Genomic DNA, 23,750 nt, shown 5'->3' on the forward strand with positions numbered 1-23,750 from the left:
GGAGTCCAGCTGTGACTCATGACAACCCCATTCCAGTCCAGCAAAGCAAACAGAGGGATCAAAGTCTTCTCAAAGCTCAGGTGCACTGTGCGAGCCAGACATAAGGTTGACGCTTTAGTTTCCCAAACATGTACAGATGGATTTAAACATTTTGTCCCGTAAGGAAGAAATTAGTTACAATTGTTTAAGTTTATCTTCAGTATACAAGTGTAGTTTTCAGGTACCCTGATCGACATAGATTTCAGTAGAGTTTTGGTGCAAAAGAGAGAAAGAATATCAGTGGAAAAATACAAACTGTTGAAATTCCGAACGATTTGCTGTATGATGCCATACTGTATGTAAACGGCATCAGACCAAAGACAGAGTACATTTTGTCTGACCTGCTTTGAGTTTCATAAATACTCATAAATGTGGTTAAATCTCTCATTGTTTCCATCAACACAGACAGTAAATAACCCTATTTTGATTTCATTTGGATTTTACCTGCTTGACTTTTAAGGTCTAATATGGTTTATACTAACAACACTATCCTAAAAGATTGCGCACAGATAGCAATGTTGTCAAAATATTGAATGCATTCTACTTTGTAAATAAACAGTTTGTACCTGTGCACATACAGTACACATATGATGGTGAACTCTGAACGTACTGTAATACGTGTGCATATGTTATGTTACTGTTTTTGCAAATGTATATTTTTGACGTTTATGTGGAAACAATAACGGTATCGTTTAAAACAAAAGTTTGCAGAAGTTTACATTGTCAGGCTACTTGAGACCATCATACGGCTGCTGTTTCCATTGAATTGCATTCCATTGGCGTGGAGTACATCATTACTGAAAAATACCACAATATAAAAATCGCTTGTGCAATTTGTCTCTTTCATTTATGACAGGATCCCACTCAATACCTGTTGTTGTGGAGGATGATTTTGCCATTCCTTTAAGAACGTAGTGACCTAGCCCTCATCTTGTTGCTCAGTCACTGGCTTTACAGATTTCTTGATTTTAAATCTGAAGATTGTAATGGTGCAAAAGGATTTATTTGCGCCAACAAACATCCTCTTATTTTTTCTCTACAGAGAAGGAAAAGAGCCGTCTGCCCGTAAGAATTTCCATACAACCCCCTGTAATCTGAAACATATCAGCGGCCTTACATAAACAGTGCTGTGTTTTTTTGCCCTTTTTCCCCCAGAATAAGCTTTAAACTCCACAGACGTCTCATTTGTGGACTGTGTGACTTGGCGACAGCCGCTGAGGCGACGAATCATGGTAGTGGGGGTCACTCGCGCCCTTTCCCTGTCTTTAGGGTTTACGGTCTCTATATTTTTATACCTCACCCTTTTGGTAACCCTTTACTGTCTCCATGTTTAGTTATTGGCAGGTTTGTATTAAAAATGTAAACCCAAATTTCATTTGTGAGGTTCCTAAATATATCCCAAATTGTGTATCTGCCTCTCCCATTAACATGAAAGCCCATTTCCTCTCTCCAACCATTGGTTTGATTACATTACATTAATTAAAAAATAAATTATATTATATATCCTCTGTTCTGTCTGTCTCATAGCATTTAGATGAGACAGAATGATGGATGTGCGAGCAAGAGCTCATTCTTTGATCCGAATTGCAGGTCCCCTTTAAAAACATTCAGACCAATTTCCTCCGTTTCACTCTCAATCTTTCTTATTCGTTCTGTTGTTTAGCCAGTTATCTCATTATGTGTATTTCTTTTTCCCCTCTTGTCTGTTTTGGTACTTGCCCTCCTTTTACACTGACGGAGATCACTTCTTGAAATAGCTTGCTGAGTAATGTCTGAGTCCACTTGGCTGTTCTTGTATTTCTGTCTATTTTCTTTCTCGAGTTGGCTGTCATCTCGTCCGCTACCGTTCAGTGACATCATACTGGGATCTGAACCATGATCTAAAAGCACAGATGTGTTAGAGGTGGGCTCAGGGCCAAATCCAGCCACCAGAAACCCCTTTTACGCTTTACAGCTGACCTCTGAAACGTAATCGGCGAAACATGTCTTTTTTCCATCGTTCCTTTCCACTCATCCTGACTGGTGAACAAACGTTCCTCTGATCTCAAGGAGACAATGAAGGGAGTGAAAAAACCTCGCTGGCTCGCTCTGGCATTTACACCTGGCTCTCATTTCCTGAAAGTCACTGTAAAGCTGCACGTTTCAAACTGTTAAAGCATTGCCAAGTGGGACATACATTTTCCATTTTCAGGCTTCGTCCACAGTAGCATGTTTGTAAAAGAGGTTAACTTGAGCGAAAGGAGTGAGGAAAAACTGACCACAGTGGGACGGGCATGAACAATTTGTCTCCTCAGAAAAATGGGTTTTTCTGTTGAAGGATGAGTGTTAAGCTTTAAAGGATTGTCGCAAGTACAGAAGCAGATGGTTTTTAACAGTGAACAAATGTAGTGTAGTAAAAGTTGCAGAGAATTTTGTTTCTCAATAATTCAATATATAGTAAGCTATGCCAGAATGTCCAATTGCATTTTGCAACAGAATTTTTTACATTCTGTAAATCATTTTGTTATTTGTTGTTTCAAATGGATGGCATTGAGACCTAAATAAAAGTTCACTAATCATGTAATTCAAAACCTCTATATGACTTTTTGTGGAACACGAAATAAGATATTTTGTGAAATGTCTCTAAAGTGTGCCTTTAACCCCAAAATTTAAATGATCTGCAATCTCCAATAAGTCTCATGAGCTTTGTAAGAGCAACGTTTGAGCAATAAATCAGACAGAACAGAGATGATAAACAGATTCGCTATCAGGTCATGCCCAGCATGCTAAGCATGTGTGTTAAGCTGTGGACTGAGTAACACTGATTGCTTGCTGGTAAATTGTGTGCAGGGATAAGCACGGATCACGGACAGCTTACCCTCTCTTTGCTGAGTTTGCGAATACACAGACTTGTTATCTAGGGGCTGGACCATCACATAATTCCATACGTTATACGTTGACTTAAATGACAGGACGTAAACAAGTACAAATATGCATGTATAATCAGGTTTTTATGTTATGCTTTATATAAATCATGAATTCAGTGCATCGCTGAGGCCTGTTTGTGGTACAGTCTTTATATATTCTTTTGTATCCTTGCAAATACTGTCCAGTAATTTTCACTCCACTCACTTTTTACTGTTATATAGGGAAAGTCAGTGGCTGCACCCCACCCTGGTCGACCACAGGCAAATAACCGCAAGAGACCCACCCAAACAAGGCTGAACCCAGTAGTTATACTGAGCCTGGCAAGTGATCCCATTCTAAAAATGGTGTGATTGTCCTGGACTGACTTGATGGCCAAACTACAGAAAGTCTTTCCATTTTAACTAATGTTAAGAAAGAAAAGTCTAGTGGAGTGCTCTAGTGGACATGGTTACCTGTGGATCACATCCAGCTGAAAAAATTGCCGGTTATAACACAACACACATCCCTAAGCTCCATGGAGCAGCAACCCCTCCCAAACCTTCCTGGAAATTGAGAGCATGAGATGACAGAGCCTCAGCCACTCTCTGGGACTAAACAGGTTGAGAAAATCAGACACATGCATGTCAATTTTGTTTCCACATCTAAAAGTGAAATGCAACATTTGAAAAAACATTACTTGTGGACATTATTTTAATATATAATAGTATGCATTAAAAAAATAGGACATAGTGCTTCAAGATACTGCTGTAGTACAATTATTTGTGGAAATGATCTTTCATTGTCATTAGATGACATTGTACTCCCTGAGGCGATGGTGTGGGTGAGTAGAGCCAGCGTGCCGTGTTGGGGTGTGGAGGTCTGGCATGCGCTCTTACACACAGACCTCACATTGACAGGAGAACAATGGAGCGGGTACACCGCTGCATCCCACTTCACAGGCCTCTACAAAAGAGCCCTTTCATCCGTGCTGCTTCAGGGCCGCCGTGCCACCCTGCCTGCCATCTGCTGACATCACCAAGCACACACACACTCTGATTAACACGCATTAACGTCACTGACTAAGCTGAAACATTTGCTTAAAGGACATTTACTTAAAGGTTTAGCTTTTTTGGAGGCTCTATTGACAGAAATGTAATATAATATACATAACTATGTCTTCAAAGGTGTATAATTACTAGGGCTGATCGATATATATCGCAACTCGCAGTCTCGCACTAATTTTATAAGTCTAAATCGATTCTGATATCGATTCTACGGCTCTCTGAAAAGTAGGAAGTACTGTTCGATCTAAATCACTACGAGATTGAGTCGTTTATAACGTGCATTTGAACACTCGTCAAACATCATCATTATAAATATATATTTTTTTATCATGAAAATACCTGAAAATGTTTGAAGAACAGCGATAGAACATCACTAATTTCATTTCCAGGAACTGTAGCTGTGTCTCGTTTCGTAAGGCTGCGTCCTTGTGTCCTGCCGAGGTATCATTCTCTAAAGGATGCAACTTAGAATTAAGTAGGACATACTGGCAGAAAAGGAAACGGGAAGTACCATGTTGCTATGACAACATGTTGCACTCGCAGTTGGGTACTTCTACCCTAAACAATGCCAAAAGAGTTAAAAAAATGTACCATGTTTTGCCTTAATGTTTTAAAATGTTTAAAAATCCCTAAACACTTATTTACTACACTTGCCTGCTAAGATTAAAAAAACGTGACGGAAACGTTGTAAACGTTGTAAACGTTTAACATTTAAAGGTGACGGTGCAGATGCTGCTGTTTATTCAAATAACAGACGTTGGCCGACTCAAAGAATTTGTGGGTTATCTCTAGCAACAAAGGAAACACCTTGTGAAAGTAGGTCGCATTAGAAGGTTGCATACGAAGTGTCCTACCTGCTTATATAAAATGAGACAGCCTTGATGACGTAGCAGGCTTCAAACGAGACACAGCCAGTGTGTGTGTGTGTGTGTGTGTGTGTGTGTGTGTGTGTAAATCGTTCTTCTTCGGTGTCCCATATTCTAAGTTTCTGCGCGAGAGCGCCCTCTGGCTTTAAGACTGAACATAAGAATTGAACGATATATCGCCCAGCCCTACTAAAGACCTTACACAATGAAGTGTTGTGTTTTTATAACCTTATTATGAGCTATTTGAGCTATTTTCACCGTTGATCCCACACATGGAATTCGCCATGTTTTTTTCTACAGTAGCCCTTGTACAGCACGTGTTTTTCTAAATTTGTAATGTCCTCTGGGAAAGAAGCAAAAACATAACAACATCTTAGTCATGTGTCAGCCACCGTAGTGTTTCGAAAGGGAGGAGTGGAGCAATTGATTCATTTCATAAACTGGACCTTTAAAATCCTGTTTTTCTCAATAACCCCTGTGTTTCCAAAACTGTGTGACTGAGGGAACTTAGGAAATGAATCTGAATGTTTGAGCTCCTCTCTTTAATGCAATGAACTTTGAAGTTTATGTGAGAAACAAAAGCAGCTTTCGCCTTCCATGGAAGAAAAGTCAGACTGGTTTTAAAGGACCAGATGAAGAGTATATGATGACAGAATTAGCATTTTTGGGTGTACTGTCTCTTTAAGTGAACTTCATATAGCATAAACGTAATACGCTTTAGTCTGCATCCATGGTGAATAATTTTGATTTAAAGGGTCACTGCTCTTTTCATGACTCCCTTGATGTATTTGTTAGAAGACCTGGGGGAATTATGGGCTGTTTGTGTGAACGTTGTTGTGTGCTGCAGGGTGTTGGTAAGGTAGGCTGCTCTCCAAGGACCGTAGCAGTTCTGAGGCAAAATATAACTTGATGCTACTTATTAAATTATTCAGTAGATAAAACCAAAGCCGTGTATTTTTAGAGGAGAATAAGTAAACATCAGAGCTAAGCTTCAGTAGTGTACCGGTGATTCAGAATGAAACTATGACGTCATGATTCAAACTTCTAAGCGTACTGACTGGAGCAGGACGGAGCTGAGGGAGGGTTGGCAAACCCACAGGTTGAGAAGAAAGGATGCCTTATTCTAGGCATGACCCATGTCGGCTCGGAAGAACAGGGAAGTGTGATCTCAGCTCCCTTGGGAACAGAGCTCAAAACGGCCTGCTTTTATGAGGCAGAGTGAACATTAACTACTGGCTTTGTGGAAGGCAGGAGTTTGCATTGTAGGGTGGATACCAGACTGTTTTTAGATGTCCGTAATCTTCTCCTGTTAGAGTTCTCGAAAAGTCAAAAAGAAAAATGCTCTTTACTGTTTTGCCAACAGATGCGCATTTCCAAAACATGCACTCAACGTCCTGTTTACTTTTTGGTTGCTGTATGATATAATTAATCAGTCTGGGCTTTCTTTACATAAGGCCATGAACTCTGTACAAACCACAGTGACCACAAAACAGATTTACTGAAGAGTTACAGTAAAAAAAAACAATTCAGCTGATCTGGTTGTGTCTCTTCCATAGGTTTGAAAAGGGTCGCATCTACACTTACATCGGAGAGGTGGTGGTCTCGGTTAACCCTTACCGCGCCATGAACATTTATGGACGGGACACCATCGAGCAGTACAAAGGCCGGGAGCTGTACGAGCGCCCACCCCATCTCTTCGCCATCGCCGATGCTGCATATAAAGCCATGAAGCGGAGGAACAAAGACACCTGCATTGTCATCTCAGGTATTGAATTGAGTTTTGAGCTATGAATTGTGAACTTCAATTCTGATCTGAAAATGGGCAGTAAATGTGAGATTAGGACATTTTTTTAAAGCTACCTCATTTCCAAAAATAATACTTTTTTTCATTGTGATAAATAACAGACTTAAATGCAGGCTTTGTGTGAGATCTGAAGGGTCTGCAGTTTGGTAATGATGTGATTAGACTCAGAATTGCTTACCACTGACGCACTGTTGCTTGCGGTTTTCGAGTCACAGTTGACTGTTTAAGCAGATATTGCTCACAATGGAGTGGCATGTGAGAGCAAATCGCTTGATTCGCTTTCCCAAGAAACCACTTTTTGTGAATAAGATTAACCCGAAATATGGTTGGTTCATATTTCCAACAACAAATGTCGATGTTGAGGCTATGTTTGTTTTCAGTCTGGGGCGATGTGAAACTATATTGAGGTGGGACACATAGCTCAGGGGAATAATCTGGAGACGGCAGAGAGGAAGCAATGTTTCCTCGATAAGAAAACATTGTTATCCAGAGAGTGACCACAGATTGTGACAACACTGCAAAAGTATTTGGTTTTTGCGGTGCCCTCTTGTGGCCGATAGAATGACCTGCACGTTATTTATATGGAATGAGTTGTATGATGAGCATCATTTTATTTTGCATACCTAATATGTTTCATGTGTGTTGCTAAAGAATTTTAAAAAAGTTTTCATATTTGGAATTAGAAATTATAATTTTTTGTTTTATAGTATTGTATGAAACTATATGATAAAACAATGAAATTACTTATAGTTATTAGAATGACTATGTTCTTCTTTATTATTTTCTCTACATCTGGCATCTACCCTAAAAACGTTTTAGGGCAAACAATCATTGTTATTATAATTTCACATTTAAAGCTGACTTCTATAACTTTTAGATATCATACTTTTTGCTATTTTATCAACATGTAGATGGATAACCTAAAGCAAGATTACTTTCCAAAGTACACAAAATAGCTTAGTGGTGCTTTCAAAATTTGTGGTGCCCGGTTTGTTTGGGTGACCCGTCCGGCCCAACACAGTCAAATTGGCTTAACCAATAGTGAACATCAGAAGACACGTGTGTTTGAGAAACGTGTCATTATGTGATCAAGTCTGTTTTACTAGTAGCGTAAAAATGACACGCCTCACCTTCAAAAGATTGAATGACTGTAATACATATCATGTAGTAATAATTATTGTTATGTCAAATCGTTGTATTAGATCTATTGAGCATTAGTCAATGTTTGTTTGCTTTGCAGGGGAGAGCGGAGCTGGAAAAACAGAGGCTAGTAAATACATTATGCAATATATTGCTGCTATCACCAATCCCAGTCAAAGAGCAGAGGTGGAGAGGTATGTAAAAGCCTTCCTGTTTCTCTCTCCACGCTGCTGCGGTGAGGAGTAATGTCAGGACTATTTTGCATAACATTGTATGCCTACCCCTTTAATGTTGTTTCTAATAATCATGCATATTACTGAATATTTAGGAATAACTAAGAAGAACAGATCGCTATTGCAGAAGCAGAACTTAATAAAAGCAATACATATATACTGTATACTAATAATTTGACCTCAGAGGTAAAGATAAATGTGACAGAAGTTAAATACAGGGCAGAGATTAAAGGAACAGTCCGCCCAAAAATGAAAATTGTCTTAATTTGCTCACCTTCAAGTTGTTCCAAATCTGTATATATTTCTTTGTTCTGATGAACACAGAGAAAGATATTTGGAAGAACACTTGTAACCAAACAGTTCTTTGCAACCATTGACTACTATTGTAAAAAATGCTTTATAAAGGTCTTTGTTCTGTTGAACACAAAATAAGATATTTTGAAGAATGTAGGAAAGCAAACCGCTCTTGGGTACTGTACTTTTGACTACCATTGTAATTTATCCCACTATGGTAGTGAATGGTGGCCAAGAACTGTTTGGTTACAAGCATTCTTGCAAATATCCTTCATTTTATACGGATGACAGAATTGTTATTTTTGGGTGAACTGTCCCTTTGAAGTAGTGAACCACGAGTTTGATAAATAACTTTGCTCCACATTGTATCTCTTCTTTATTACTTGAGGAATATAACATCTGAAATGAGAATTTGTACTGTAGGAGGGCTTGTGATCTTTACTTAATCATAAAAACTTTATATTGTAGTAGGGCAACATGCCAGGGTAAGTATCTTCCTTCATTTGACTATAAGAACCACTTTGAAAAAGTGACTGCTAAGCACTGTAATATACAGTATATGGTCCTTTGTCTTATCAGTCTGTCTTGTGCTTTTGACCTGTAGATATGGTTTATTTTAACTACTTGCTAAAGATTGCTTGGTCTGTGGAAACTGGGGGTTGATCAGTGGAAAGGGTTTTTCAGGACACAGTCAAACTAAAAAGCACGGCTATCGCTTGATCTGTAGCCATATTTGTTGGATAAAAATAAAAAGGGAAATCTCTTAAATATCTTTATTTTATTCTCATCGAAGAATAAACAGAAGCGAATTCCTTAGTTATCTCAAAAAGAGTTTCAGATACAATTTCATTGTTCAAAGTGGTCTGTCAAGATCCCAAAGTCTGTGATCAGTACTATCAAACATTTGTTATGCAATTCTTCCAAAACCAAACCAGATCTGAGCTATTATGCGATGTATTGCAATATAGTTCTCGGTTACTGTATTTTTAGTTTCCTGAGCTTCTTAAGGAAAGTGCTACCTCTTGAGCAATAAAAATGTCATTTGGATATAGAACCAATACGAGTTTAAATGATACTGTGGAAGGCTTTATACATGGAGAACCACTGCTAAGCATTCTGTGGTCTGACCCAAACAGCAAACCCCATAAATCATCTTCTAAAACCTTTTCCACCCCATGTGCTGGGATACCACATGGTGATACTGTGTTCATTAAAATATCCAGATATGACCATGGGCACATGCATATGGGCTTGTAAAAGCCTAATACCAAAATGTGTGTACTTGTTGTTGCACTAAATGTCAAAAGCAATCAAATTCTTCCTGCTCATATTGAAATAGACACTAGTTCAGCTGTAGTGGTGATGCACGAGAGGCTAATAAAACTGTAGAAATGAAACAAGCGTGTGTTTATACAGGGTGAAAAACATGCTGCTGAAATCCAACTGCGTCCTGGAGGCTTTCGGGAACGCCAAGACCAATCGTAATGATAACTCCAGCCGATTCGGCAAGTACATGGATATCAACTTTGATTTCAAAGGAGACCCCATTGGCGGCCATATTAACAACTATTTGCTTGAGAAGGTAGGGGGCAGCCATGAAGAGACACAACATACATCTTTCAGATGATTTTGTCCCGAGTTTCTTGCAATGTACCGTATTTTGTTCGTATTGTGTGCAAAACATTTCTGTTTTTACTGTCACTGTTGTATTAAATTCACATTATTCACAGCTGTTTTATTTCTTCCTTAGTCTCGAGTAATCTTCCAGCAGGAAGGAGAGAGAAGTTTTCACTCTTTCTACCAGGTACTTAAAGGGCTCGTTTCATGAAGATACTCCTTTATTTTGTTTTGTCAGTCCTTCTGTTTTTCTACCACAGCCTATAATTTTACATTCATACCAGACAGATGTGAACGTGTGGTTATGACTATAAAGTCAAAGCGCTTTGGTTCAGCACTTTTATTATTGCCCCTAAAAAATTACTTCGAAACATGTTTAAGACATCAGAACATCTTGAACTCTTTTGCTTGCTAATACCATACAGACCATTATTATGAAGTCTGTCATTTGCATGCTCTCCCTGTTTCAGCTCTACTGAAAATATTTTTGATTTAAATGTCTTTTTTCAGATGGTAAAAGGAGCTCCGGACGCTCAGCTGCGGTCGCTGCACATTCAGAGAGATCCCACTGTGTACAGCTACATTAAAGTCGGAGGCCAAATAAAGGTATTGCATCATGAACAAATCAAGATTGTCGTGGGCCTTAATGCGACTTCAACTTGTGTAATGTTGTAAGGAAAATGTCCCAGATATTTAAAGACGTCATAAATGATGTCAAGGCCTCAGAAAAAAATCATTAGCTGTTTATGTGAATATGATAATGTTTTCTTTAGAGGTCAAGGGTAAGAACCGACTATGTCTCCGGGTGAAATTCTCTTGTATGTTTCTAGCCTGTTCAGATTACTGGGCGATGTTCCATTGTATCTGCAGGGTGTTTAATGAGTCAGAGAAAAACACAATTTATAGCAATAAACAAGATCGTCATGGAACACAGCGACAGCCTGTTAGCAGTTCAAACTTTTGCCAGTTTTTTATAAGCGCACATGCCAGCTAACATTCACACTCCATCCAGCACTACAGTGGTTGTGAAAGGTTCCTACTGTATAAAATCAGCATTTCTCTGCAGGATCTGTTAGTCGCCGGCACGCCAGAATAATTAGCAGCTCCAGCGCTGCTCTACAGTTTCAGGGGATGTAGATGCCGCATAAGCAGTTTTCAGGTTTTAATTGCTCAGCTGTAAATTCGATGTGGAAGTAATAGTAGGTTTTATGACCTCCCAAGTCTAAAGAAACTTAGAAGAATCGATTTGCCTCGACTGAAGGGTTTCAGCCAGTCTGTATTTTGGAAAGACCAACCGGCTGTTGTTCGAAAGTCTCATTTATATACCAGTAACAGGAAGTAGAGAGAGTCACGTTAACTCCGTAGACTCCAATGGAACAGTTTTTTGTTCCGAGCAATGGCGGTTCATGGAGCCTCTTAATAGTTCCTGGAAGCTACTAGCAATGCATTGAGCTGCAGCAAATCAGACCGTTTGAGTTGAACTTTTAACCCATTTAAAGACGTAAGTAGTTTAATGAATAAAAAAATTAACGATATAAAGAATTACAAGAAAGAACTTCCTGGAACTATCTGAAAGCTCCATGAAACACGTGACACATATATTTTTTTTAACTTCAATAGTCGTGATTCTCTCTTTCAATGGGTTTGGCTGAAACTATTTGCATGTTGTTTTGTTTATGTAACTAAAACTTACTTGAATCTCTATTTACTCTTGCAGTCGTCTATAAATGACAGCGCTGATTTTAAAGCTGTCAATGATGCCATGAGGGTGATAGGCTTCACCGCAGAGGAGATTCAGACGGTTTACAAGATCCTGGCTACCATCTTGCATCTGGTTTAGTATTTTCTTTGTTTCTAGATTTGTGTTCTCATCTTTGCTTTGCTTTTTGTCATGTTTATTCATAATATTTGAGTTCTAACACCACTTGGATCATAAGTGGAAAAAGTATCATCTCTTATTGTTAACCTGAAAATATGGAATGTGTTTCTTGGTCCAGGGCAATCTGAAATTTGGAAGTGATGGAGACGTGATCCTCATTGAGAACTCTAAGGTAGTGTCGGTGCTGGGAGATTTGCTGTCCACCAAAGAGGAAAACGTTGAGAAGGCCCTGCTCTACCGTACGGTTGCCACTGGCCGTGATATCATTGACAAACAGCACACTGACAAAGAGGCCTGTTATGGCCGCGATGCCTTGGCCAAGGTATGAATAGAGACTGTGGATTTCTATTATAGACAAGTGTTAACACCGATTTAGGTTATGTATTACATTCTTTGTAGTAACAGAACTCTTCGCCAAAGTTTGCTAATACTGCATCCAGTATGTTGATAATAAAAAAGACACCCACACACAAAGAGAGACTTAGGTAGTCTAGTTACTAAACCAGTCGTCTTTTGTTTTGCCTCTCACAGGCCATTTATGAGCGACTTTTCTGTTGGATTGTGGGAAGAATCAATGACATCATCGAGGTGAGAAACTATGATGCCAGGGTTCATGGGAAAAACACAGTCATTGGAGTCCTGGACATCTATGGCTTTGAAATCTTCCAGAACAACAGGTAAGAACACGCACATTATGCTGTATAATATCTTATGCTTCATTGCTCATATTTTGCACTGCTTTGTATTCAGTATAGTGAGATATTATTTTGTATTTTTCTTGTTTTGTCCAGCTTTGAGCAATTCTGTATAAACTACTGCAATGAGAAACTGCAGCAACTCTTCATTCAGCTGGTGTTGAAACAAGAGCAGGAGGAATATCAGAGAGAGGGAATACCCTGGAAACATGTGCGTTTTATTTTCTGCTTTATGTCGGTTTACATACAAGCAATTCGTAACTTCTTAATTTATGTTTTTCGTGTTTTGAATCAGATCGACTACTTTAACAATCAGATCATCGTGGATCTGGTGGAACAACAGCATAAGGGTATTTTTGCTGTCCTGGACGAGGCGTGTATGAACGTGGGGAAAGTAACGGATGAGATGTTCCTGCAAGCACTCAATGGCAAGCTGGCGAAGCATGCGCACTACACTAGCCGCAAGGTATTGAAACGTGTATTTTCAAATTAATACAGTGTAAAAAGTTGTGCGAGAAGAGAGCTGCTGAAAATCTTCTCCAAACCACAAAAGAGGATATTTTGAAGAATGTTGGTAAACAAACAACACGGGCTCCCATTGACTTCCATTGTATGGACACAAAACCATCTAATCAAAATATCTTATTTTGCTTTCCACAGCAGAAAGAGTCATATACTGCTTTTAAACGGTACAAGGGTGAATAAATGATGACAGATGTTTAATTTTGGGGTGAAGTATTCCCTCAATCAATAGTTACTTCATTGCATTACCCTATATCTACACAAGGGGGCAGTAACAGTCAGTTAAAAATATACTCAAATATTTCTCTTTACCAGCCTTTGGTGATGTCACTGGCAACCAATGGAAGCTAGTGAGACTAATGTCTCCCAGCCTGGGCAAAAGTGAGAAAGGGAGACTGAGTAAGGCTGAAAGAGAGTGATGGATAGAGACCAAGATAGAAGGCAGTGCTCTGGAAATAGAAGGAATGGAACAAAGCAAAATAAGGTGGAAACCTAACCCAGCATTGTATGCTCTTGACAAACCTGATCTCTCACACTATCATGCGGTGCAGTGGGCTCAGACCAAGGTGAAGGTGTAGGACTTTATCTCTCTGGGTTCACAATCTGCGTTTGGCTTGGCTTACACATGCCGCATTCACATTGTGGGGTAGGTGAGAGAAGAGCAGGCGTCGTCTGCCCCCTGACGATTTTCAGTGTCACACAGTTTGAATAATCAAAGTCTCCCTGGATGTAGGAATAATAAGCGTCCTCCGGAGCTCATTTGTAATGCAGAGGATTACTCGTCAGTGTGAAGGCATCTAAGACCTGTTAGCTTAGCAGAGATTGATGATGTGCCCTTCTCCTGCTGCGAGTGAGAACAGACACGAATCTGCCCGTGTGTATTTATTTTACCTGTATTTATTCACGTTCGCCATTGCGATTAACCCGAAGTTAAAGGTCCAGTGTGTACATTTTTGGAAGATCTATTGACAGAAATGCAATAATATACATATCTTTGTCTTCAGGGGTATCTAAAGACGTTCCATAATTTGAACCTTAGACTGAGCTATTTCTGTCTTCATACACAGCGGATCCCTTTGTATGGAATTCGCCATGTTGTTTCTACAGTAGCCCTAAATGGACAAACTGCTTTACAGAGTGCGTTTCATAAATACGTATCTTTGGAAAAGAAGCAAAAACGTGACAACATCTTAGTTCTGTGTTAGCCGCCGCAGTGCCTTTAAAAGAAGGGGTGGAATGAGCCATCAGTTGCAATTGGCAACCTTACCACTAGACGCCGCTAAATTTCATACACTGGACCTTTAACATAAAGCAACTTTAGGAAAATACATCTACTCAAGATACGCAACACAACAAGCATTAAGAGTGGCTTTACAGCTGATAAAATGCGGATGAGAGGGAAACAGACAGGTAAAGCAGTTGAATATGTGTGACTTTAAGACATTTTTATTTAAAGGTGGGGGTGCATGTCAGGGTTGTGTTTTTTAAACTGGCTCAATTTCACGTTTTTACATCAGACTGACACTTCATTTCACAACCACCTCACAGATGTTTCCAGACTTGTTTATGGTGATAGACATCCTCTCTGGAAGCCGTGACATATGCAAAGCGCTTTCACGGCATAATTAATGGCTGCTTGTTAAAAATCTGCGGCCTGCAAAAACTCTGGAGGAGGAAAGTTTTACTCTCGGTTGACTACCGAGTTGACTAAGTAGCTCTGCGGAGCAGATGAACTGTGGCAGTGTTTTCCCTGCAGTTATTTTTTTCTCAACTTGGGCCTGACAGGAAACTTGTATCTTGATCTGTTTGAAGCTGAACTGGCCGTAGAGCAAAACACACGTACAGATTGGAGTGTGGAGGACGAGTGTGCCATTAACAAATGAATTTTATGAACTTGTCGTTGAATTTTCTTATTCCTTAAACTGGGTGAGTCAGCCCAGGCAAGGATAGAAAATTTCCATTACAAACTCAACCCTCCTGAACTTCTATATGCAACACAAGGTGCTGGTAACCAAACGTTCAATAAAAAACATCCACATTTTCTATACGTAACCATATTTCATATTTGCAGCTTCAATAAAAAGCGTTTGGTTTGTCATCTTCACTTTCCTCTGTGTTTACATGCGCTACACTTTATCCAGGATAAACGCATCAGACAGAATGCCAGATCCCGCCTAGAGCTGCCATATCCATCTCAATTAGATGCTTTATTTGTCGTCACTTTCACGTTCTCGTTTTTCTTTATCGGCTTGTTTACCTCTTCCTCCATGTGCCTTCCAGGCTCGTTGTGCTTTCAGTCCTTCCCACAACCTTAAAATGGCTTTGATCCTTCCAGATGTGTTATACAAATGCCTCTTTCCCCATCAGATCTTAATTACCGTTATTTGCTGACACAGACGTCTGCGTTTTCCGTCTGATGTTACGCCTTTCCCCCGTTTCTTTCTTTGATCTCCCTTTCTTCCACTCTTCCTGTTGTTTTTCCTTTTCCCTGCGCGTGCCACATCCAGGTGTGGCCTTGTGAGCGGGTGCTGCCACGGGAGCACACGGCGCCTGGTCGTGCGAAGACGATGGCAAGCTCATTATCCGATCAAGCTTTCCTGCGCTTGGTACAGGGGGACTGTAGCAACCAGCCAATTAGCCGGTGATTTCTGTTGCGGGTGAAGAGCTTCTCTAGCCTCTGTGGCCTTCTGTTTCACACAACTGTTCATTAGGAAGAGATCATGGCTCGTTTGCATGGCAGTGGACGTAATTGCAGTGTTTTTGCGCCGACGTGCGAATCACATTTAGCCCGTATTTTACGGATAAAAAAAGGTTGAGTGTGATGTACTTTGGACATGTCACCGGATTTGAATATTGAGAAATGAAAAGCACAACATTGCACTCTTGGTATCGGAGTATTAGAATCTTTCTTTTTCTGTATGTACAGCAACGTGAGCGTCCATTCAGCTACGACACACTCGCTTTCCCCAATGTGATCAATTCCTGAAGCACTGCGCCATATTTTTTTGTAGTTCACATACACATAACACATTATAGAAGTGCAACTGGTTATGCAAACTGTACCTGGCTTGCTTTCTTTCCTTCATTGTTTTATGCTCTAAGATGAAGACATTGACCCGCTGCGTTTAATCTACACACTGTGATTTAGAGACCTGGTTCCTGTTGGCTGCAGTGATGTGTGAATGGCAGGTTTAGGGCTTTGGTGGCAGGTGCCATTGCCGCAGCCTGTACTTATTTGGTTGGCTTAACCAACATACTGTAGTGAGAACAGCAGGTGTTAGACAGGATGGTGTGGTCCTGGGGGGTGTGAATAGAAGTGGGGAGAGGAGGATGGACAGACATCTGTGGGACCAGCAGGATGCAGGCTTAAACCTGACAATACAATCAAACACTTTAATAAAACCTGCCCTGTTGTGATTTGTGTATTTATGGTGTGTGCATTGTTTTTTGAGATGTGAATGTTGTACTGTATATGATGGGTTCATTCTCATTTCTGTGATCAGTTGTAATCGCTAAATGTTTATATATCAGCTTGTTTGCTGGTCCCAGTAAGGCACCTTAATGTATCTTGTTTCAGGTGATCTGTTCTTTTGCATCAATTTTTTAAAATCTGCGTTAGAGGATGTTTTTCTTCTTTGGTACCTGAAGCTTTCATTGGCAGGGTGTCCTACAATTCGAGATGTGACCTCTCTGACCGAGGCTTTTGATCTTCTGCTGCGACTCATCTCCATTTTCCATTTTTTTTGTTTGCACTCCAATTTGCATAATGGGATGTGGTTTGTGATTCCACATATATTATATGATTACAGACCTCTTTTATTTTTCACTTATGTGTGTCACTGGCCATGACTAATTGAAATAAATGATGTTTTATTTGAGAACCAGTGAGGCTGTTTCCATGCAGTGCCCACAATAACAGTAATGCCTCTCCTGTTATGTAGGCACATAATTCAGGTGTTTAAATGAGGTGAAAACCAATCTTTCTTTCCGACGTCCCACATCAAAACCTCAGCCTTCCACGCAATTTCAATCCGTAAAATGTTAAAGGTTTTTTTCAGCAAGCTTTTAACCATCTGTGCAAATTGATTCACCACGTCCTCTTCGCAGAGGGCAGGGTTGACATCCTTAGTTGAAATGAGACGAGTAATGTACCAGTACCACTCACACTAAAACCAAACAGAGACTTGGAAAGCACCACCATACGCTAAACTGAGATGTTGGCGTCTACTACAATAGGGAGTGTGACACAAAAGAAAACGAAAACTCACTGGTAGTCTGTACTTTAATTAATCCGGAGTGTCGGTATGTGACGGCTCGTGGCTGGAGGGGTGTGGAGAGTGATTGTTCTGCACCGTTTTAATCTGCAGGAACGGGTGTCTGGGCTCGCACAGCGGATCAGAGTCCTGCTGTATCTTAATTTGAGATGAGACTGCTTGCCTTTGATGTCGCTGCTGTTTTTTGTGAATGACAGTGAGACTTGGTTATACAGCACTAGCTGCCCTCATTCAGCACATAAACAGATCTCGGGAAGGAGAAATATCTGGCTTGATAACAGGGACATATATTAAAGGGCCATCCATATAAATGGTATCCATATTATTTAAATTTTATCAGAAATATATACATTTCAGTTGTTCCAAATAGTTCTCAATTTCTTTGTTGAACACGAAAGAAAGATATTTGAAAGAATGCTTGTAACCAAATAGTTCTTGACCACCGTTGACTATCATAGAGGAAAAATTACAATGCTAGTCAAAAGTGCCGAGAACGGTTTGCTTTCCTACATGCTTCAAAAGATCTTATTTTGTGTTCAACAGAACAGAAAGTAATTTACAAAGAAAATCTGAAAAAAATGGCCAAGAACTGTAACTAGGTACTGGTAACAAGTATTCTTCCAAATATATTTCTCAGAACATAGATATTCAAACAGATTTTGAACAACTTGAAGGTGAGTAAATGAAGACAAAAACTGTTCCTTTAAACCCCTTTACCGTAGTAATCACTGTAAAGGCCTAAAAGTGCCCTAAAATTGTGGCAATGGCAGTACGACAAAATACGCCAATATTTAATAAATAATGATTTATATTATTCAGAAGTAATTCATATAACTGATTATGTAAATATTGTTTGTAAATGTTTTATACTAATTATTTGTGCTGATTAATGTATAATTATAAGAAGTACTAACAATAATTTCTTTAAGTGATTTATTTCATTTCCTAACTGTTTAAAGTTGCCAAGCAACACAGCATCTTGCCGCATCAATAGCACATTGAGCATGTGGTCACGTGTTTATTTAGTCATTTACTAACTTTTGTCAAGTGTAATAATTTTTTTAGATAACTTAATAAATAAAATAATAATGTTATTATTCAAATGAATGTATTCATACATATATATTTATCGATAATTAAATTATTTCAAATAAAACAAAAAATTCGGTCATTTTTGTGATACAATTTTTGTAATTTACAGAAGTTATTTATACAAGTTACATTTACATTTTACATTTATGCATTTGGCAGACGCTTTTATCCAAAGCATGATACAATATATTTGTTTCTGAGAATGTGCAATCTAACCACGGAGCTACAGGACACTTAATTTCCAATACAGATAATCTAAACAGAATTTAAAGCAAGCATTTGTTATATAGCTGCAGTTTAGTTTGTGCCAAAGTTTAAAACATGTATTAAAACGCCCATGGACACATCTTTCTCTCACTCTCTCTCTTACTGAACAGTTCTTCAGAGCTGCTTTCTTTAGCTGGATAGAAGCGCATCTCATCTATCTTTCATACGCACAGATTTATTTAGATCCCTCATCCCAGCCTTTGAGCTGTCTCTATCTGACACCGTATTTTTGCAAGCTTGTTTACTGCACTTTGTTCCTTGCGTTCGGTCCTAGCAGAAGGCAATTTCAACCCAAAAAAAGAGCCACACCTATGCAGCTGTTATTCAGACTGTTGAAGGTTCATAAAAAGCACTTCACTTTTGTTTAAAAACACACCCTTAATGATCTGTTTCTCTCCACAGCTTTCCCCTACGGACAAAAATCTGGAGTTTGACAGAGATTTCCGGATCCGTCATTATGCAGGAAATGTGACGTAAGTACAATAGTTATAGTCAGATTTAGAATCAGAACATTGTGTCCTACCCAATGTAAATCTGAAGTCCTAAAACAAACATGGAAATCAATAAGCAACATTTTTCCGTGGCATCACAGCGGTGGCCCCTCCATTGTAAAATCTCATTGGTCAAAAACTATACATTAAAGCGGCCATAACACACACAGTTTCTAAATCTTGAGGAACCATAGAATTGTATTGCATTCTTCGTATCTTCGAAGAGTGTTTTGTTTGATCACAATTATAATTGATAGATTCAGCTGTACGATTATTTCCAGAAATATATGACGTCCTGGGGGTGTGCAGGGGGAGGAACTTAATCCTGAGCAAACAATAGCCAGCTCTACATCATCCCATTGTTCACCTTATGCATATGACTTAGTTTCATTTTCAGGTTCATGTCCGGCATCTTTTAGCGATGGGACCACTCCATCTTTTAGTTTCAAACGAGCTGTAAATCCAGCAATATATTCTCTGTTTCTATAACATCCATCACTGAAATGGCGTGAACAAACAGACACAACTAAACGTCACTATCGCAAGATAAACAAGCTGTAGCTGCAGGCCCAAAGCACAGCCAATCTTGACGCAGCGCAGCCAATCTGGATAGTAAGCGAGCAGGTCTTGCTCGTCGGTTGGCCCGTGGGCTGCCTATTTATTTCGGCTTTCTTTTCTGGGAGAATGCATGAAACACTGAATAAAAGGGTTTAAAACCCTTTAAACACCAAATATCTTCTGCCTACGATTGCGTCACACCACACAGTGTTTCGTTCAGTGTAAACACACAAATAGTTTACTCTGGAACTTATAACACATGGTTAGGACACAGTATGAGACCTGCATGCTGTTATTTACAGACACTGTTAAAAAGCTAGCGAAGGCTTAACAGAATAAACATTGATCTGTCCTTTTATTGGCGTAGGTTTTGAAATGTTTGGCAAGTAATCGTTTGACAGAAGCAAATTAGTCACTGTGAATGATGACCACCAAACTATGTTTACAAAAACAAGTTTATTTGCATATTTGAGTCTGATTTCATATTGTCACCTCTGTGGATTGCCAGATTGCAGACTGTCAGTTATTACCTACATTTCTATGGGTGTATGTGTGATGCGACAGTGTTGAAATTAACTGTTGATCTTCAGGCTTTGTACAGTATGCATATGTGTGAAAGAGGAATATCTTAAATTGTATTCTCAGTTGAACAATAAAGCCATAAAACTCTTGTGGGTCACGTTATAATACTGGTGGTCTTCAAGTTTGTTTATTATAGCATTCTAAGCTGAAGTATTATTTTTGTGTCAACTTCACTCATCACACTTTAATAAGCAGAGATGAGTTTTAAGCTGTTTGTAGGTTAATATTGAGTTTTAACACTGTGGAAGTGGAACAAAACATTATTTTGTTTGAGCAGCTCGACACCACAACACCGAGGTCGGTTTCACACTAGCACTTTTGGTCCGCACCCGGGTTCGATTAACGTCAGAGTTCCCAAAAATAATAATATGAACACAGTCCAGTGTGTGCAGGGGGAGGGGGGAGCAATAGAACTAGGGTTTGGACCACGCAATCGAAACTAAATGTGAAACCGACCTGAGACAACAAATAATGGAATTAACTTTGAGCATGACTCTCTGTGGCAGACAGTGGTCTGGGAATCCTGATTAAAAACAAACATGTTTTTTTATTCTGTTTGGTTACACAAGTAGTCGAGAAATTGTTTGTTTAAGTTTATAAATCTATTTCCTATTTTCTGTAGTTATTCGGTCTTGGGCTTCATTGACAAAAACAAAGACACCTTATTTCAGGATTTCAAGCGGCTGCTTTACAACAGGTCAGTATTACCAAAAGAATTTGGTTTAACATGAACCTGTGATATATTTTTGTTCATCTGCTCCTCTCTGTGTTTCACAGCTCGAACCCTGTGCTGAAAGCCATGTGGCCAGAGGGCAAACTGAGCATCACCGAGGTCACCAAGCGACCCCTGACTGCTGCCACGCTCTTTAAAACCTCCATGATCTCTCTGGTGGAGAACCTAACCAGCAAGGTGAGTTAGCGTTATCTAGAATAGACTACGAGTTGAAATTATTTGTAATGCATGCTCATAACTGCACATTTACTCTGTTGGTACATCTAGGAGCCTTACTATGTGCGATGCATAAAACCGAACGAAGTTAAATCCCCACTCCTCTTTGAACACGAGCGCTGCAAACACCAGGTTGAGTACCTGGGCCTTTTGGAGAACGTCAGGGTGCGGCGAGCAGGCTTTGCTAACCGACAGACGTATCCACGGTTTCTTCAGAGGTGACCGTTGTACTGCTGTCTTCGTTCTTTAATAATTTTGATGTTCATGTTTTGGTAAATGCATGAATTTTGCGACAGCTTTCTTAAGATTTTTGGTTACATCTAAGCAGATTAATCGATCAGATCACGAAGGGGTCTGTGTGTCTGAAAGATATCTGTCAATATCCGGAGTGCATCCTGACTGATTGTCATGCTGCCTGAAGTATTTTATGTAACACTGACGTGTGAGCTGAATTCAGTCACAGGAAGATGCTCTTTCAATAGCCTTGAACAGTCCAGGGAGGGTTAGTCATAAGCATCTTAGCATGTGTTGTGTTAGACTGTACAGTAAAGATATTTTCTATTACAAGGATCCCTGAACCTTAAATCGTGTATACACATTGCATTACATCTTAAACAAACGATAATATTAGTTTTAGCCTTGTCATATGACCCCTTCAAATGACATCTAATTGAGAATGCAGTGTTAGCACCATTCCCAGAATGCTTTGTGTCTTTAGGAAGCCAGTAGCTGTGCATGACATTTACTATACAACTTACAACTTTTGCTAAACAAACTAGTTTTAGGGGTCTAGTTATTCTGTTAATAATAGCTATACAACCTTTTTTGCCTGTCAGATATAAAATGATCTCCGAGTTTACCTGGCCCAACCACGACCTGCCGTCAGATAAGGAAGCAGTGAAACGTTTGCTTCAGGGTTGTGGGTTTGAGCATGACGTGGCCTACGGAAAGACCAAAGTGTTCATCCGCACCCCCCGAACCATCTTCAGCCTGGAGGAGCAGAGAGCAGACATGGTGAAGAGGATCGTCCTCTTTCTGCAAAAGGTTGGAAAACTCTACAAATTGGGTCTTATTCATGAATTGTGCATATGCAAGAAACTGTGTGTAAAAGCTTGTGCAACGATTTCATGCAGACATCATGATACACTTTAGTAACGTATGCAATTTGGTTTAAAGATTTGAACCAACTTGCTGAAACCACACTGTATGCTGATTGCCTCAGAAACAGAATTATTTGCTTGTAAGATTCATTAGCATTAGAACAACATAGCAATTTTTAAATCTGGTATTAAAATTTTTCTTTTCTTTTTTCTGGTAGATATTTTCTGTTTGTGTACACAGTGGTTGAAATGGCCAAGATTCACTGGAGGTACTCTATTTTTAAGCCATCGACACAGAAAGTCCCACTGTATTTATGTAGAATTTTTTGGCCCCCACGTTCCCCCCATTTCCAGCCCTTCATGAACATACGTAAAAATTACTGGTAGACAGTTTTTAAAGATGCATTATTCATAACTTCAGCTTGGTTTATATTAGGATCCTGCATACCAGTAAAAAAAAACCAGAATAAATATAAATTATTTTCGATATGTCCTCAGATGTATATAAAAAGCTTACATAATGATGCGTTATGTTTTTATAACCTTAGAATGAGCTATTTCTAAATACGACGCGGGCCCCCTTGCATGTAATTCGCCATGTTCAGCCTGTTTCGAAAGGGAGGGCGAGGGGTGGAGTGAGCGGTTGGTTGCAATTCGCAACCTTGCCGCTAGATATTACAGACAGGACCTTATTTCTTGCAAATTCACAATGAGATTATGTTTTTCTTCTTTTTCATTTATCATGTTCAAATCCAAAATTTTATGAGCCAGTTGTAAAATATGTCTCAATTTTCTGCACCCATAATGTGCGGGCAGATCTTTAAACCTTAAACCTGTTACGCTCGGATCCCCAGAGACACCAACAAACACACACTCAACCTTAACCTAATCCATTCCAGAGGCATACGAGGTGCCGCATCCGCTCCATACGTTTTTATGACTCATTGACACCACTGCTTTCAACAACAAACCTCACACCACAGCCAGGCAACAAGCACAGCAAATCCCTCTGCCTCTTTTTCCTTTTGTGCCTCTGTGAATACAGGACAAATACATTTTCCAATCCCCTTTTTTCTTTTTGGGGCATGTCTATCTACATTGTTCCTCTGAAGACTGAATGTTTAAGAATCTCAGAGAAGTTGACTGGTACTGTCATTTTACTGTCAAACTAAATGATCATAGCATCATAACTATCTCCTGGATATTTCTCGCTGTCTCTTTCTGTCTGCTGTGACTGACAGTTATTGGAGTTCAAAGTATGTATGCTGTCAGAATACCAGCGCAATGGGTCTTTTTGCGGCTCCCGTTGTTGCCATAGCTTATTCGCAATTTCAGACGATTTTATCAGGGGGCCTCCTTTATCAAGGTGCTTTTGAATGCACACTGACATTGTATTTC

General features: G+C 39.5%; 1 protein-coding gene across 2 annotated transcripts in view; it reads left to right on the top strand.

Moving 5' to 3' along the window:
* The window catches only part of myo1d (myosin 1D), a 58,951-nt gene that overhangs the window by 3,900 nt on the left and 31,301 nt on the right, over nucleotides 1–23,750 (top strand). The window contains exons 2-17 of one of the 2 annotated variants that reach the window (XM_079476086.1): nucleotides 6,412–6,620; nucleotides 7,900–7,993; nucleotides 9,743–9,908; nucleotides 10,077–10,130; nucleotides 10,454–10,549; nucleotides 11,661–11,777; nucleotides 11,941–12,144; nucleotides 12,354–12,499; nucleotides 12,614–12,728; nucleotides 12,813–12,983; nucleotides 19,075–19,145; nucleotides 20,926–21,000; nucleotides 21,081–21,213; nucleotides 21,304–21,470; nucleotides 22,089–22,296; nucleotides 22,571–22,621. In XM_079476086.1, the coding sequence (XP_079332212.1) occupies nucleotides 6,412–6,620; nucleotides 7,900–7,993; nucleotides 9,743–9,908; nucleotides 10,077–10,130; nucleotides 10,454–10,549; nucleotides 11,661–11,777; nucleotides 11,941–12,144; nucleotides 12,354–12,499; nucleotides 12,614–12,728; nucleotides 12,813–12,983; nucleotides 19,075–19,145; nucleotides 20,926–21,000; nucleotides 21,081–21,213; nucleotides 21,304–21,470; nucleotides 22,089–22,296; nucleotides 22,571–22,600 (2,056 nt within the window). In that variant the 3' untranslated portion in view covers nucleotides 22,601–22,621. The remainder of the gene's footprint in view (nucleotides 1–6,411; nucleotides 6,621–7,899; nucleotides 7,994–9,742; nucleotides 9,909–10,076; nucleotides 10,131–10,453; nucleotides 10,550–11,660; nucleotides 11,778–11,940; nucleotides 12,145–12,353; nucleotides 12,500–12,613; nucleotides 12,729–12,812; nucleotides 12,984–19,074; nucleotides 19,146–20,925; nucleotides 21,001–21,080; nucleotides 21,214–21,303; nucleotides 21,471–22,088; nucleotides 22,297–22,570; nucleotides 22,622–23,750) is intronic. The other variant, XM_079476085.1, reaches the window with a different exon arrangement.

This window comes from Barbatula barbatula (genome assembly GCF_947034865.1).
Source record: "Barbatula barbatula genome assembly, chromosome: 16".
NCBI classification, from domain to species: Eukaryota; Metazoa; Chordata; class Actinopteri; order Cypriniformes; family Nemacheilidae; genus Barbatula; species Barbatula barbatula.